The sequence below is a fragment of the Semicossyphus pulcher genome, unplaced genomic scaffold, assembly GCF_022749685.1.
Source record: "Semicossyphus pulcher isolate SPU_LCO1_2020_fin unplaced genomic scaffold, fSemPul1.0.p SCAF_13, whole genome shotgun sequence".
NCBI lineage: Eukaryota > Metazoa > Chordata > Actinopteri > Labriformes > Labridae > Semicossyphus > Semicossyphus pulcher.
This window is the reverse complement of record NW_027211637.1, coordinates 25168340-25184230: the sequence shown is the minus strand read 5'-3', so window position 1 is coordinate 25184230 and position 15891 is coordinate 25168340. Positions and strand designations below refer to the sequence as shown.

At 40.9% G+C, this 15891-nt stretch overlaps 2 protein-coding genes across 3 annotated transcripts; both read right to left on the bottom strand.

The window, feature by feature from the left end:
* Positions 1 to 81: 81 nt before the first annotated feature.
* On the bottom strand, positions 82 to 6228 carry wasb (WASP actin nucleation promoting factor b). 2 transcript variants are annotated; one of them, XM_069661051.1, is made up of 11 exons: positions 6022 to 6228; positions 5087 to 5227; positions 4824 to 4910; positions 4620 to 4716; positions 3972 to 4001; positions 3846 to 3881; positions 3554 to 3755; positions 2336 to 2514; positions 1672 to 2231; positions 1426 to 1537; positions 82 to 1333 (listed from the first exon to the last, which is right to left on the bottom strand). In XM_069661051.1, exons 1-11 carry the CDS (start codon positions 6121 to 6123, stop codon positions 1275 to 1277), a joined length of 1605 nt encoding a protein of 534 aa, XP_069517152.1. In that variant the 5' UTR covers positions 6124 to 6228; the 3' UTR covers positions 82 to 1274. The 2 variants fall into 2 exon arrangements, with proteins under 2 accessions (XP_069517152.1, XP_069517154.1); XM_069661053.1 differs by having other exon boundaries at positions 6029 to 6119.
* Positions 6229 to 6466: 238 nt separating this feature from the next.
* LOC138589424 (sodium-coupled neutral amino acid transporter 3-like) lies at positions 6467 to 15198 on the bottom strand. Its single transcript, XM_069659686.1, has 15 exons — positions 15100 to 15198; positions 14882 to 14966; positions 14641 to 14756; positions 12168 to 12241; positions 11276 to 11368; positions 11081 to 11162; positions 10884 to 10966; positions 10657 to 10715; positions 10422 to 10559; positions 9692 to 9771; positions 9479 to 9579; positions 9182 to 9306; positions 8062 to 8206; positions 7854 to 7957; positions 6467 to 7731 (listed from the first exon to the last, which is right to left on the bottom strand). The coding sequence occupies exons 1-15, from the start codon at positions 15138 to 15140 to the stop codon at positions 7627 to 7629; spliced, it is 1431 nt and encodes a 476-aa protein (XP_069515787.1). The 5' UTR covers positions 15141 to 15198; the 3' UTR covers positions 6467 to 7626.
* Between the last annotated feature and the right edge of the window lie 693 nt (positions 15199 to 15891).

Genomic DNA, 15891 nt, shown 5'->3' with positions numbered 1-15891 from the left:
TCCTGTGCTCTAGTGACCTCCAGTATGTGAGTGTTGAAGATTTGTATAGCGTACAGTGTTCTTCCAGTTATGCACTTTGTCGGTGGTGGGATTCGAGGGAATTGGGGATCTTTGCACAGATGTATGAGAAAATGATACAAGAAAATGTTTTTTTTTAATGTACAGTATGTTATAAAAATGGGAATGAATATGGCTCAGATTTAGTATTGATCGTTGGTGTTCTGTCTTTTGCTGTATTTACAGGATTGTAAAAAATGGCTCTTTTTAAGTAAAGCACAAGAACAAGTTATTCTCCAGTCAGAGCCTCCATTCACCTTCATTGTGAGTAACACAGTGCTGTCATGCTGATGAATCCTACACTGGAAATGTTGAAAACAAATATATAAACATTTCAGAATTCTCTTAAACTTGTTTTTTCTTTCAAGTCATTTTTATTGATTTTTTTTTGTTTTTTAATCTGTAGCCTACATGTTTTCGGTCATACACAAGGTTGTACAATAGACTGTATAAAAAGATGGACAACATGACGGCTCCCTAAAAGTGAAGCCAAAACATCTCAAGCGCCCCCTGCTGACTGGCTGCAGTATAGGTCATAAAGCCTGCCTCCTCCATGTTAACAGATGGGACATGAGTCAAACTATAAAATCAAAATACACGCCAAATACATTTTTCTCCAACATGGTTTCTGTCATTAAAGATAGTTCTTATCATGCTGATTTACATCCAAGTGTTAATTTTTCTGAAAAGTTTAGTTTTAATTAGTTTTTTAATGCTGTAAAAGGGATGATTGACAGCTCTGTTGACTAATCTGGCTCCTGCAGCCAATCTGTTCCACATTAGTAGAGTGGAGGAGGATCAGCGAGATGAGACGTAACTAAAACAGTTCTCATATCTGTGAACATCTGCTTCAGACCAACACAAGAGGCTGTTCTGCTCTTAAATATGCCGACGTGCGGGATCTTTGCTGTTTTTTTCTAGTAATTTAAGTGTGTGTTTTGGTTAGCGGAAGTGGCTACGGCAGCTCCACCCGCCGATCTCTACTGGCTCCAACTCTGGCTCCAAATGACATCGCAAGATGGCAGCACCTAACACAGGGACTATTTTGGCTTCAATTTTTTACAATGAGAGCAGATGGAGACATGTCGTCCATCTTTCCAGAGTCATTGGTCTGCACCAGTCGGCCATTTTTAAACAAGAAATTCAACATGTAAAAAATTGCTAATCAGACGTTTCTAACTTAAACCACTGAACTTGAACTTTACTCAAAATACAAATCAGTCGTCCCATTCGTCGTCATCATCGTCATCATCTCCAGCATCATCTTCACTTTCATCTGAAAAGAGGACAAAAATAAAGATGTGGGTTTTTTTCTGCACTTTTGTTTAACTTGCCTTTAATGTAGGGTGTTGTTATTGTCATATTTACCAGAGGAATGGATGACTTTACTCCTCTTCTGCATGACTGACATGAGAGCACCCACGATGCCCTCACTGGACTCTGGTGGTGAAGACGGAGCTGCATCAGGGCTATCTATCACCTGTAAAGAAAACCCGGGCACAAGGACAAGGAGTTTTAACATGAAACCTGCTACAAATGTCTGAACCACATTTCAGTTATAACTCAATAAAAATAAAGATGTAGGAAAGTTTTTAGAAAATAAATTTGTTTTACATTTTTGAGCTTCTTCCCAAGTCGGATCTGATCCAGCAGCGCTCCCCTGCTGTCACCTCCTCCGCTGGATGGAGCGGGAGGCGGAGGTGGTCCACCCGAGAGCGGAGGAGGTGGGAAATTTGAAGACATAGAGGTTGGGGCAGGTGGAGGTGGAGGAGGCGGAGGAGGAGGAGGTCCTCCGCCTCCTCTGTCGGGCGCGGATGGGACAGGAGGAGGTGGAAAACCCATGGAGCGCTGTTGGCTGGACGGCGGCAGGGGAGGAGGCAGGATGTGAGAGGACTTTGAGGGTGGCGGTGAAGAGAAGTGAGATGGTGAAGAGTGTGCTGGTGGAGGTGGGAGGGGAGGACCGCCTCTGTTTGTTGGAGGAGGTGGAGGTGGGACTCCGCCACGTTGTGGAGGCGGATGGGAGGACGGGCTCCCTCGCTGTGGCTGGCCTGGGAGAGGAGGGAGGGGGCCAGAGCGACCTCGTGAAGGAGGAGGGGTAGGAGCAGAGTGACCGGAGCCTGGGACAGGGGGCAGAGGTCCCTGTCTGCCGGGTGGAGGAGGTGGAGGTCCAGAAGCTGTAATATATACAAAATGAATTAGAATCCAGACTAACCTTTAGACCATTACAGAAGCTGTTGGGGAGCAGTGAGATAAAAAAGAAGGGTTAAAAGAGTCTTACCTCCTCTGCTCGCCTCCCTCTTCACCGCCTCCATCCCTCCGGACTGCTCGATGACGTTATAGATGAGCTGGGAGGTTTTTTCATCCCTCATCTCAGCCTCACCGATCCCGGCCTGGGAGAGCAGGTTCCGCAGGTCGGGGTCCAGGTTGTTTGGATCAAAGCCCACATGAGAAACATGTCTGACAGGAGGGAGACAAAAGCAGACAGCGTTAGAGTTATACAGTGTTCACACATTAATGCTTGACATTAAAAGGGTTGGGTTGAAGTGAACAACATGTATTTTAAATTGTAAATGATTTACATTTTTATTTCCACGGTAATCCAAGTAAATCAACTGCTATTTATACATCTTTTGTGTTGTTAACACCTGCAGCTACAAACAGTTGTAGGCCATTTTAATAAAGGTGCAACTTCAATATTTTTTCTTCACTGTTTTAGTGGCAGTCAGATGATATTAAATCCAGAGCTGTTTACAACAAAAACACAACATTCCTTGGAATTGTGTCCTTGTAAAAAGCCCAAAAGGGATTGTTTTGTTTGGGACAGGTTGAGGTCTTAAGTGTATTTAGGAAACTGGAATTTCTGGAAATTGTGTTAATGTTAGAATCTGGATCAGTAAAACTAAACATGAACATATTAGTTGTAAATGTGTCAAAGGTTTTGGCTATTGCTTAACTTATGCTCAGATAAGTTTTTGCGTGCTATTTAAGAAGCTACTTGGCTAATTCAGTAACCCTGCTAGCTGCAACACCCCGTCTGGATGATATTTCTGGAATTGTCTGAATGTTGGACACTTGTACAAACCTAAGCGGAAATTCTTCACACTTCCCCATAAATACAGATTTTTTTTTATGTGTGTTTTGGTTTATGTATGACCTCAGAATAAGTGGGAATATTTTGGGAAAAGTCAATGGAGTGGCATTTTTTGCTTCCATGTGAATTTCTTGTATTTTATTTCTGATAATTTTCAAGCACAGTAGCATTAGTATTAAGTAGTTTACACTACTTTTTAAGGAAACCAAACTAGATTTCTCCATCGGTTAGCTTTGCTGTAGTTTAACTCGGTCTGGTTTAAAGTTACATTGCTAGCAAACAAAGCTATGCTACCAAACTAGCATCCCCATCACTGTACACCAAGGCAACATAAATAGTGACTTTTTTGTGTATTGGTTTATGTATTCGGCTAAGTAAGGGAGTTACTTCGGCTCCAACACTCACTTAAATCCACTTGGTGCTCCTATGTCTGCTTTGGAGAATTTTGGGGCCCCCTTTTTCTTGCTCTTCTTGTCCTTCTTTTCCTTTACTTTCCCGCCTCGAGCTGAGGCGGCAGTAGGTGAGGGCATCGAGCGGTAGCGTGAGGACTGGATGTCTGGGTTTTGGATGTCCACTGTGGCCATGTGGAAATTACCAGGGCTGCCACCTTTTGGAGGGGACACACAAAAGAAGCAGGTTTGTTTATGCATTGCTGGTGGTAGTAAAAGTAAATTTTACAGTAGATAAAAGGAGTTACCTTTTTCAGCTGGACGTTGAGGCAGGGAACCTCTTTCTAAAAATATAACACATTTTTTAATCTCGCAGTTTGCTTCATAATGACGTAAATGCAGTTATACAGTCATGAAGTGTAATGCTATCTTACCATTAGGCGGCAGGGGGCGCTGTTTCTTATCTAAGGTGGAAGAAACCATTTTGCATCACACACAGCACACCACAACACGGTATTTACTCAGCTAAATACACATGAAACAATTTGCCTTTTATTCAAATGAGGAAATATGACATTTTGATTTTGTTTACTTTAATTTTCGGTCATCTACCTTTCAAAGAATAACATTTTTGTTGAATGTATACACCCATTTCTGCAGTAGTTTGCCTTGCTTGTAAAAATAAACCTCATTGCAATAGATTCAAATGATTTTTTTCCCAGCCTAATGTCAGCACTTCATTTTTAACTGCATCGGCTTCAACGTACAGTACATCAGTATTATATGTTTGTAGAAAGAAAGTATATATATAAAAGCAGCTTAGATAAGGAGTCAAGCTAAAGTAATGTTATGTAAAGTTGAACATAAACTGCACAGGCCTTCATTTCTAGTTTCAATTATCAACTGTTGTCATCCAAATTCAGGATCTGATGTTTAACCACAAATGGCAAAGAATTATATTGCAAAGAACATTTACAGAACATGCAGAGTTGCAATTATGGCTATGAATCATTGCATTATAAATACATTTCCCGCTCTCTAGTTCTTAAAATAAACAGCAGGGTGGCGGTGACCTCACTGACCTTGCCGGTTGTGCCTTTGGTTGATTTTCTCCTCCACAACATTTTGGAAATTTTCTGCTTCCTGTTGCTCGGCAAAGTTCAGTCCAACCTGACAGTCCTGAAGTGTGAGAGAAATGAACCAAGAATCACATTAAACCAAAACAGCACCTTACAGGTTTGAAATAATTGCAGGGTACTAAATCATAGAAATGAGGTTGTGCTTACATCTGCAGCAAAGGTGTGAAAGTATGGCTGTGGCGAGGAGTAAACAAACTGGTTGTAGAGCTCCTGCTCCCAAACCTGCCTCCCTGTCTGTGGAAAAACAGGGGTATCTTAAAATGACTCATACAAGATGTGAGTAATCGTGTGTCATACTTTAGTAACTTTTCAGTTTACACTGAGATTAGATCATCCATCTAAATATTCTTCTGCAGAGTTGTGGTTATATTTTTGTTCAAGTACAACAGCAGCATCGTCTGAGAAGTTACCTTCAAATCAAACATGCGTATGAAGTAGGAGCGCTGAGGGTTGTCCTTGATGAAGCAGACTACGCCGGTGTGCTGGAGGCTCCACATGGACGGACTGTTAGGCAGAGCCATGAAGAGCTGTGCTACCGCAGTGGCCATGGACTAAACACACACAAACACACACACACACACACATGCAGGTTCAGTGCTGACAGGATATTTGTAAGAATTGTATTTCACTTCACATGTATATTTGCACTTTTGTGGTAAGGATTCACTTCCTCGTCTGCTTTCATTTGTTCAGACAACAAAAGTCATTAAAAACATGCCGCTCGTGGTGTTCTCCTGCTCAGTTGTAAAGCCTGTTTGACACAACTGCCGTGTTTACTTTAGTAGCTCTAGAAAAAGTCGTACTGTACACTATAGTGAGACTGAGCTCAGCTATACTGACAGCAGAGGAAGAAACGGTTCAGCCACCATTTCCTGTCACAGCCGCCTCCTTTCTGATGACCTAATGTCAGCACTTCATTTTTAACTGCATCGGCTTCAACGTACAGTACATATGTATTATATGTATATAGAATAAGATTGGGATTAAAATGTCCTCGAATTTATAATAAAGTAAATAAGAAAGAAGAAAGTATATATAAAAGCAAAAGTAATGTCAAGCTCAAGTAATGTTATGTAAAGTTGAACATAAACTGCACAGGCCTTCATTTCCAGTTTCAGTTATCAACTGTTGTCATTCAAATTCAGGATCTGATGTTTAACCACAAATGGCAAAGAGAAATGTCCTGAGGTCTGAACCTGTTTACATAATTATATAATACATGGAAATACCTGGTCTATCGTGGACACGTTCAGCTTTCACATTTAAAATAAGCATAATCAGAAATGGTTCAATTCAAGAGAAACACAGCCGGATATCAGCCCCACACATCAGTCGACAAACTTACAGCACACCTTCTGCCCAACAGCTCCTCCAGCTTCTCGTTCTCCTGCAGGCTCAGCAGAGAGCACCGGGCGGCCTCCGTTTTACCTTTAGATCCACGGCTCATTGTCCTCTATTTAAGCTCCCACTTTATCTTAAATCAACCTGTACGGCATTTAAAAAAACGTCCTCTCTGCCGTGACAGAATACTGAGCTCTAACAGTCAAGGAAGTTTCTCTTCTCTGTTCTGTGCACACATCAACTCAAAGCAGGAAACGGCCAACCGCACTTCTCTAACCCCCACTTTTCTTCTTTCTCTCAGACGCACAGCACAAACGAATGTGTTACTTCCATTTTCAGAGGGAGGCAGTGCACGATTGCTCTCCTTCAGCTATGATATCATTTTAAAGCTGCACTGAGGCCTTTTTCGGGCGCTTAAAAGCAACTCAAAAACGTGTGTACAAATGAAGACATTTTATTGACAGATAACAACATTCAAATTAATTTAAAAATGTACAGGATGAGTAACAAAGTCGAACTTTTTTAAGTCAAATTTTAAGACAAAAAAAACAGGCTCCATTCATTTTAACTTAAAAACCAGAGGACATTATTCACCTTAAGAGTTTCATGGACTGCATTTTAACACTGCATTTTTGTATGTACAATTTTTGATTGGCCCTTTGCCGAACACTGTAGAAAATGTGTTTCACCCACTTTTAATGCGACATAATAGTTAACTTCTTTGGTGTGTCACTTTCAGGTGTACATATACAACTGTACAAACAATTCTCTGTGTGTGCGTCGACTCACATTTGATTGTCAGTAACTGTCTGTTTGACCTTTAAGGATAGCAGCTGAACACCACAAATTGCACCATATCTGTTGGATCATTCACATAAAAAGGTCGACTCAGATTTTAAAGATGATCATCTTAAATTAAGTTAATAGAATAACAAACAAAAAAACACATTTTAATTTAACTCTAAAAGTGATTGCAATTTTGTATTTTGGTAGTTTGGAATGGTTAGTGTGAAACTGCAGACTAACCTTTTACTGGTCATGTGTCAGACAACAGACAACACTGCACCAGCTGTTTGACAATCCTCAAGGTATAATTTAAGGAAATACAACTGATGTGTTTTTTGTGTGGTCAGTTTAACTCATGAGGGCGGCATGGGGATTGCCTTTGTAAAATTTCTGTCCTGTTAAATACAATATGATAGGGAAGTAGATTGGAAGGATTTTGGCAGTGACTGAGCTATTCCGGGGAACTGTGCACACACTCCAAAATGGGATTTCCATTTGAGTCATGCTGTTCCCATTCATGCTTTTGCATTTCTACTCATGCCTCCATCCTTCCTGCGAGCCGTTACATGGGTTTAATTCAGTCAGAACACACTGCTTCTGTGTTCTCCTCCATTACGGGGCCTTTTCTCCACCCCATCACGTGTCAAAATGCTTTCTTTTTTATTGTTCTAGTTGAAGGGTTCTTCACATGTCCTTCATCTTGTGCCGCCAAACTTTCCGGTTTGGCTTATGCTGAGATCTCTGCAGATCAGGGGTAATTTAATGACAGGGAGGGAGCTTTGATTGGCATTCTGTGTGTAGTTTCTTTGCTCAGTTATGGCGGCTAGTGTCCGCCTCCGCTTCTAGACTCTCCGGTCACCCAGTCAGTGATGATAAACGACAAACTCATGACCATGAAGACGAATCCAAGTGCAGCAAAGCAGGCGGCCTACAGGGGTGGAAGGAAAGAAAACAAACAATTTATCAATTAGACATAAAAAAAGCAAAGAAATTTAAATGACAAAGATGATTTCATTGTATCTTTAACAGCTGAAGCCAAGTGAGTTGTACCTGAATCTTGGGTCTGGACAAAAGAGGCTCCTGGTCCTCAGGAATGATCCGGATGTAGAAGATTCCAGGTAGGATGAAGATGAGGCTGGGGGCAGATGTGGCTCCTGATAATGGAGGAGGAGAAGAAGTGAGTTTATTTAAGCATTTACACAACACTTCATTATGCAGTTTAGGATTTAATTCAATCAAAATTTGCAGTGAAACATACCGATGATGCCAAAGATGTCTCGGATTGAGGGCACGAAGATAACGAGTATGTTGACCAGGGTGATGAGACTGAATGCGATGCTGATGTGAATGGCCCAGTGGAAGGGTTTCTCAGGGAAGAAGATCTGGAGCAAAGCTCTGCGGATCTGCAGAAGAACAGAAGGGAAGAAGGAGAATGTCATACTTTTCTTTCCAACAAAGATCACAAAGATCAACATGATAAACAAAGCTATAAAAAAAGACCAGGTTGACGTAGTGCTCCTGCTTAAAATATGTTTTGTATGAAAAAAGTGGACATAGTTCCCAAACGAACCAAATAAAGATGTGCCTTTAACCTGCAGTATTATTATGACCAGCAGGGGGCAACTGCACTTGTTGCAAAAAGAGGTCAGAATGTATGTAGGCTTATGAGATCATGACATTTTCCAAATGAGTTTACAGTCTCAATCACTAATTTCAAGTCTTCTTTGTAGCAGCATGATGTTCCTTTTTAATTATGTTCCCATGAAGGGTGAAATTGACAATAAAGCAGGGTATGCTGTAAGTTGCCTCCATGTGAGCCAGATCTCTTGGTACCAGTCAATTTAGCTAAGCTTGCTAAGTGACTCTTGGCTCCAGCTTCTTATTGAATGGACAGACATAGGCCTTGTTTTAGGTTATAAAACTGTACGAGGAGTAAAGTTATACTGTATTTTGGTGTATGGCTATTTAACTGGTAAAGAACTTTTTTCTCAAAAAGAAATTTTTCATTTAAAGGAAAAACATTGCGTATGGAGTACCCCAGGGCTCTATTCTGGGTCCCCTACTCTAAAGTCTGTACCACTCACTACCACTAGGTGTCATCTTAAACTCTTAAACTATTTAGTGATGATTAAATAGCAGATTCTTTTTTTGTCTAACGTCAGATCAATAATTCAAAAAAAAAAAAAAAAGTTCTTTATTCATCTAATATTTTCTTTTGTGTCTCTTGGTTTTTATATAGATCTTCTTTTGTTATTATCTTAAGCACATTGAAATCTTATGAGCTGAAAGTGAAAGATGATCACAGGAAATAAAGCTTTTATTCTTGTAGTTTTTGTAAAAAAAATGGTCTCAGTAAACTAGTATGGTCTATGTCTTACCGGGAATAGAACCACAGGGACAGTGAGTGTTACAGCCACCAGCACAGCCAGACGAACACAGAGCATCAGCACATCCAGGGGGCCAGCTCGAATGTAGGTGTGCAACAGCTCTGACTCCACAGCACCTACCCACAGAGAGGCACACATTGACATTTCTCACGTGGACTAGTCCCCTCATTCACAACACTGGAAAATGCATGAGCTCTGGGTACAAGTGGGTCATTCATGTGAAAATGTTTCCATTCACAACACCAGAACAAGAAGATCTTTGACTGTCAGCAGTAAAAATTCTCTTACCGAAAAATGTGAGGTAACCAAAAAGAGCAGTTAGCAGGTACATGACGAACATGGCCAGGATGGAGAAGTTGGCAACATTCTGCATACGTTTCTTGGTGGCACTGGGGTAAATAAAGGCAGAAAAACCCATTCAATTTAATACAACTTTTCCCTGTGGCCTATAAAAGTAGCACATTTGGATTTTGTGAAAAACATGATGACATTCTGACTTACTCTCGTAGCTCTGTGTAGATTGGCAGCACCTCAGGGTGGCAGACGAAGGCGAAGGCCAGAATTGGGATGGTGTACGCTGTCTAAAAGCCAAACACACTAAAGGTCAGTGAGTCACCCACCAAGTCTGAAGGGGAACACAATTAAATGCTTGTTTTACACCCAACACTGCTGTTGGTATAACACACACCTTAAAGGTGGTGATCAACTTTTACATCAACAGACGACATAAATGTTCAATGTTGACACTTTTATATTAAAAAGGGTCAACCTCCTCTGGTCTGGAAATGTCAGATCAGCGACCTCTTTTGATAAACATACAGAATTACATCTGAGATGCTCCAATCACAGCCCAGCTCTATGGTCATGTGATCTCTCGCCTGAACATTTTTCTGAACAATGGCTGCCATCCAAGCGCAGTGGACCGAGGAGAGGGAACTTGTATTGATACAATATGACTGATGGTAAATTAATGTGTGGAGAACATCCGTCCGGTAAAGACATTTGACACGGTTTATTGCCATGAACTTTGTCAGTGAGCAGATTTGTAGATCGTTTGAGCTAACTTAAATTGCGGCCGCACTGTGAGTTGCTATGGTAACGCCGTAGTTGACATTCTGTTGACATAACTCGCTGGCAGAACACGTGGCAGTGAATCCGCTGTGCTAACCAAGAAGTAAACATACAGCTGAAATTTCAGGAAACAGATGCAGGCAAATATTTGTCGTCTAACCTGAGGGTTGATGGTGAACAGTTTGGCCTCACAGAAGTCGTCCGTCCCGTTTATGACACCGTGGTTATCGAGAATGTCAGTTATGTTCTCATGCGCATCTTCCAGTGGACACGGGATGTTGAATTTTTTGTAGATAACCTGAGAAAAAACAATTTGGTTAAAGAAAGATAGATATTAATTGGAGGAACAGAAGGTTGTATTTAATGTATCTGTCAGCTCAATAATTAGGGCTCACCGAAATGAGGAAAAACACCATGCAGGAGAGGGAGAAGCCACTTGTATAGCCCAAGTAACCTGTATAAAATGACAATACAAATTATAAAACTGTCTGTGGTCGATTTTGGAAGTAATTTAACTTAAATTTCAGAAAGTAAACACTTCAAAAATGTGTGGTAAATAAATAAATGTGCATGGGACAGTATGAGGAGTAAAGAAAATGTGTTGACAGAATGAAAAACATACCGAGTTGTTTCATGAGAGCTAGAGGAAGGATGATGCAAGCACTAACAATGAGGATCAAGTAGTTTCCATTCAAGAACCACTCTCTAAGAGATGTCAGGACAAACGAGATGAAGGAAAATCAAAACACCATCAAACAAAAAACTACTGAACTACATGTGAATCGTGGAGAAGATATGGAGTATTATTGTGAAACTCACCCCGTGTTTTCGTGTTTACTTAGGAAAGCTTGAATAACCAGCGGGAGCTCCGATTTGACGATGAAGAGGTAACTGGACATTGCTAAGAGGAAATGAAAGCAGTCTTATTAAATGCATGTTTAACTTATCCTGATTAAATGCACATGCTTTCACTCACAGATAACAGAGATTAAAGGGGAGAAATGCCATAGATACCTCCAATGTTGTGTATTGTGATGATGCACCCGGCCAGCATTTTTCCTGGAGGACCAAAAGCCCGATTCCCAAGCTGTTCATAAGCCCGGATGCCTGAAAAAAGACCAACATTATACATAAATTTGGATGATTGATTGATGGTTGCTTCTGGCTCCAAAAGACGACGGCTGCGTCCACTTTTTATACAATCTATGGAGATAACTTGTGAATGCAGATTGACAATGATGCAAAATATTCTAAGTTAAGTGTGTTAAGTCTGGCACTGACCAGTGTTCATTTCGTTACAGAAAAATGTTCGTCAACGATCTTTTTTCCATGGCGAAGACGAGACGTTTACGAGCCGAAAAATGGATCATTGATAATGAAAACTCAGGTAGGCCTATGTTTTCTATTTGTTAACAAGACGAGACAGGACTAACATGTTAGTGGTTTGGCTGTCAGACATTCAAAATGCATGTTTTGCCCCACTGTGCGTCTAATCTGTCAAAGCAATTAATTCCTGTAACTGGGTGTCCCGGTCAGAGATAACCAGTGTCACAAAGGTGGTTGTGAACTTTCTCCGGCTTTCTGCTTCAAATCAGAAGCACTGATGAAAAGTAATCTTTAGATGCTGTGTCTTTATCGTTGTTTTACTGTATGGATGGTCTGATGAATATTAAAGTCCTAATTTGACCTGAAGCAAACAGGTAAAAACGAGAAGAGGGAGACTGGAGGGGGGGTCATCTTTTCCCAAGAGAGAAAACATTTTGACTGAATGCCTAAAATGTGATGACTTTTTATTGAGTCTTCTTCGAATAAAGCTATAAAAGGGTAAACATGAGACTAAAACTAATAAGCATTTTCATCTGAAGACTAAGACTAAATCTAAAATAGCTGCCTGGCTCTGACTTACCGACAACTCCAGCACTTTTCAGCAGGAGATGAATTGAATATGCAGACAGGATGGCAATGGACACCAGCAGGATTCTGAAACACACAAGAATAGACACAACTGTTGGGAAATGTAGTTCATGCCTTAAATTGATATGACAGAATACAATAGAACCAAATAAAATAGGGAACGGGAATTTTACAGTGATGTCTCCTGAAACAAATGAAACATTCACTACATGCCCACACACTCAGACTTACACACGTCACATACAGTATATAACTCAAATAAAAGTGAGATGATTAAAAAGCACATTCGTGCTGATATTTGACCAGTTTTAAGTGTTACGTGACCTTTTATGGTTCAGTGATGGCTCTGGGGCAGATTTGTTTTTGAGCCTGGATGTTTCAAGTATCAATAAACATCTCTACAATTATCTAAATATAGTTAAAACTGTGCTTTTTATCTAAATAAACACAGACAGAAAAACTGAAAGAAATAAAGCTATTTCTCATAAACTTAATTCTAACGATCAATTCTTGGGATTATTGTATTTTTCCTCCACCCACACAAGCTCCAGACTAGCTCTCCAGCCATCCTCCACCTCCCCCCTCCGCCACATAGCACTGCACTGATCCAGGGCAGGCGTGTCTTGGATCTGATCACTACGGGCTATTTTTAACCCCTCAAATCTGATTTAGGGAAGCTGCGTGTGTACGAGCTCTAATGTACACTCTGACAGATCAGGCTGTGTGCAGGCCGCCGTTGTATGTAAATACAGTATTACAGCTCCCAGTCACACAGGTAGAGACGGACAGAGACGCACGTATACACAAGCGACAGAGCCGACCCACCTGCCACCACATATACCTGCTCAAACACAAATACACACAGACAGACAGATGATACACGCACATCCCTGTGGCCTAGCCTTATAAGGACCCTCTATTGACTCCATCCAATGTGTATCCACTTACATTAACTCAATCCTGACTCTAATGTTGATCATTGACCAAAATAATGCTTAGTCACCATGAATTTAGCACTTTTAAGGCCCAAAAAGTAGTTGTGTAGCCTTAAGGACATATGAGCAGCAACAGCAAACAAGAATAAAAATACCAAATAAAATATACGTTTTTAAAGCCCCCCCTCTAGTGAAAATCAAGTGTGTAACCTTGTAAACATCTCCATGTGGTGTTCTTCATGTGCTACAAGACATATCAGGGACAACATCAGCAGTCACCTCCATGGCTGGGCCTGTCTGCTTTTAAACTGCAGTGTACCAAGGACAGGCTGAACAACACGTTTTCAGATTGGCAGGTTTGAGACGTCACAAACCTAAGGAGCCAATCCTGTTAATAGACAGGGTGTCGCTACGCATATCATTATGTGCAACCTATGGCAACCACTTCTGCGATGTGCGAGCCAGCTGTTACCGTCATCGTAATTTCTAAAAACTCACTATTGACTACTGACTAACATTACTACTACTAATAATTAAATTTCAAGCTAGCTAATACATTGCCAGTGGAGTATACTCTGGTCTCTTTTCTGCTGCGTCACCATCTGACGTCACAAACGCGCCGGAGACAGGGTTAGTAAACAGTGAAGATGTTACGGTGGTTTGGTCTTTATTGTGTCTATTACTCATTCAGTCTGTGAGTCACAGAAGTTACCGACAGAGCATAGCATCATGACGGAAAGGGGGCGGAGATTAGAGCATTGACCCGGGTTTTTCTGTTCCCATCAATGCTGATCGGGTCTACTGCACAGTCATTTGACCCGGATTGTAACCTTTCCCACTAAGCAAAAAGCCAGGTGTTAGCGGGTGTTAGCAGGTTTTTTGACCAGTGGGAAAAGGGCTTGCATTTTGACAAGTTGCCACTAATCGATGGCAGAGACGTGTTTTGTTTTTGCGACAGAGGGGGCGGTTGAACATTTGCATAGTGAGCGGGGCCTATGCAGATTCTGGGATGTTTAACGAGGGAGAAGGAGGAGATGCCTCGGGAGGATTTTTACAAGGTAATTAAACATATTTTGCAGAAAAAACATATCAGACACAATTTATTATTTCAAGCAGAGCATTTTATGTCTTAAAACACAGACTGGAGCTGGTTTGTAAAGTAAAGCCAAAGAGAAACAGCCTCTTATGTAAGCGAGAACCGGCAAAAATGACTTCAGTTTGCAAGAATCTTCCCTCTGTTGGTCTACAACTCGTAAACTCAAACACACACACACATGCACGCACACACACAACAAACAGCCCTGCTCTTTTCTTGTAACCTGGACAAGTCTGCATACTTTGTTCACCCAAATACCAAATAAATCACAAGCTGAGATGAACATATTCTTGTTCTGTTTTCCACAAGAGGGGACAATATTAAAACTTGAAACAGTTTGCTCTGAGTAAATACATAAACCTGCATAGGAAACACACACACGCACACACTTTTTGATCCAAAGGAGGGACTGTGTGTTTGGCTCGCATACTCACAGAAAAAGAATGATTCCAGTGTTGGACATCGCATAAGCCAACCCCAGAATCCCGCTGCCCATTATGGCGTTGCTGAGGTTAAAGATGGACATGCCAAATGAAGTCTTTCCCTCAAACTGCGGAAAGAAGACGGCAGAGGATGTGGCACAGACAAATCAATATATAAACAAAAATAACAATTAGATTACATCTTGTTTAACTACAGCAGATCAATCATCTGTCGTCTAACAAAAGTACTCACATCCGTAAATTTGCTTTCTTTCTTGGCGCCGGGTTTGTGTGGGAGAAACTCGTCATGTTCAGCCATGGCCTCGAGGTTATCAAAGCTGAAATGGGGAAAAATAATGATATTAACAGGCAAAAAAAAATAACAGTGGCTCCTTTATTTGTTGGACGAACTAATGAGTTTCACTTTTAAGCACCTTTGCTGTAAATACTCTTTACTCTTGTGAGTCTTACCCGTCATCCCTGCTGTGTCCGTTCATCTTCTGAAGCTCCATTCTGGTTAGTGATGTTGTGACTTAAGAGACTTTGGAGATCTACTTTTGCTGGACTGAAAGTTTCACCTGGCTGCAACCAAAAAGAAAGAATTGTAATGATATATTCCAGCCAAGATCACCTTTAAATGTGGTCTTGTTTTGTTGCTTATGCCTGGAGAAGGTCTCGCCGACAGGATGACCTCACCTCTCTGTACGTTTGACATTACTTCTGAATGTATCACCTTATCTTGTCTTAACTTGTTTAGGTTAAGACAAGATTTCCTCCAAGAAGAGGTGATGTATTTATGTAATACTGTTATGATATGGATGTAAGGTGTTGGCTCTGGGTCTACAATGTTACAAATACAGAGTAATGCTACAGTGGCAGTTTGAATGCCCTTTGCCTTTTAAAGGTAAACACACAAGTCATTTGTACTTGAACAGAAGGAACTCAAGAAACAGTGTAATACAAACACAAAGTGCAATGTGGCTCTGAAAGGGCAACCCTATTTATAAAGCCTTGAGACGCACAGCACTGTAATTTTTCTTTTTGCCAAGGACAACAAGAGCGTTTCATGTTCCTATTTTCCTTTGGCGACGCATAAATCCTTCTGCGCTGTTTTATTTTGGAGTCCTGCTCCCTTCTTCAGATACGAGCATTAAAAACATCCAGATCACACAATAAAGAAGACGGACATTTTTAAGCTGAAAGTCTTTAAATAACAAATGTTGTCAGAGGATTTATGTTGCTCTAATCTGCCGTGGGCCACAC

Excerpts from the sequence above, each read along its gene's own strand:
- wasb (XM_069661051.1), bottom strand. The coding sequence starts at position 6,123 with ATGAGCCGTGGATCTAAAGGTAAAACGGAGGCCGCCCGGTGCTCTCTG. Across the intron at positions 3,756-3,845 it reads TCAACGTCCAGCTGAAAAAG|GTGGCAGCCCTGGTAATTTC; the intron begins GTAACTCCTTTT and ends CCCCTCCAAAAG. Across the intron at positions 1,334-1,425 it reads TAAAGTCATCCATTCCTCTG|ATGAAAGTGAAGATGATGCT; the intron begins GTAAATATGACA and ends TCCTCTTTTCAG.
- LOC138589424 (XM_069659686.1), bottom strand. The coding sequence starts at position 15,140 with ATGGAGCTTCAGAAGATGAACGGACACAGCAGGGATGACGG. Across the intron at positions 11,163-11,275 it reads CACAATACACAACATTGGAG|CAATGTCCAGTTACCTCTTC; the intron begins GTATCTATGGCA and ends ATTTCCTCTTAG. Across the intron at positions 9,772-10,421 it reads TGTTCACCATCAACCCTCAG|ACAGCGTACACCATCCCAAT; the intron begins GTTAGACGACAA and ends TTTGGCTTTTAG.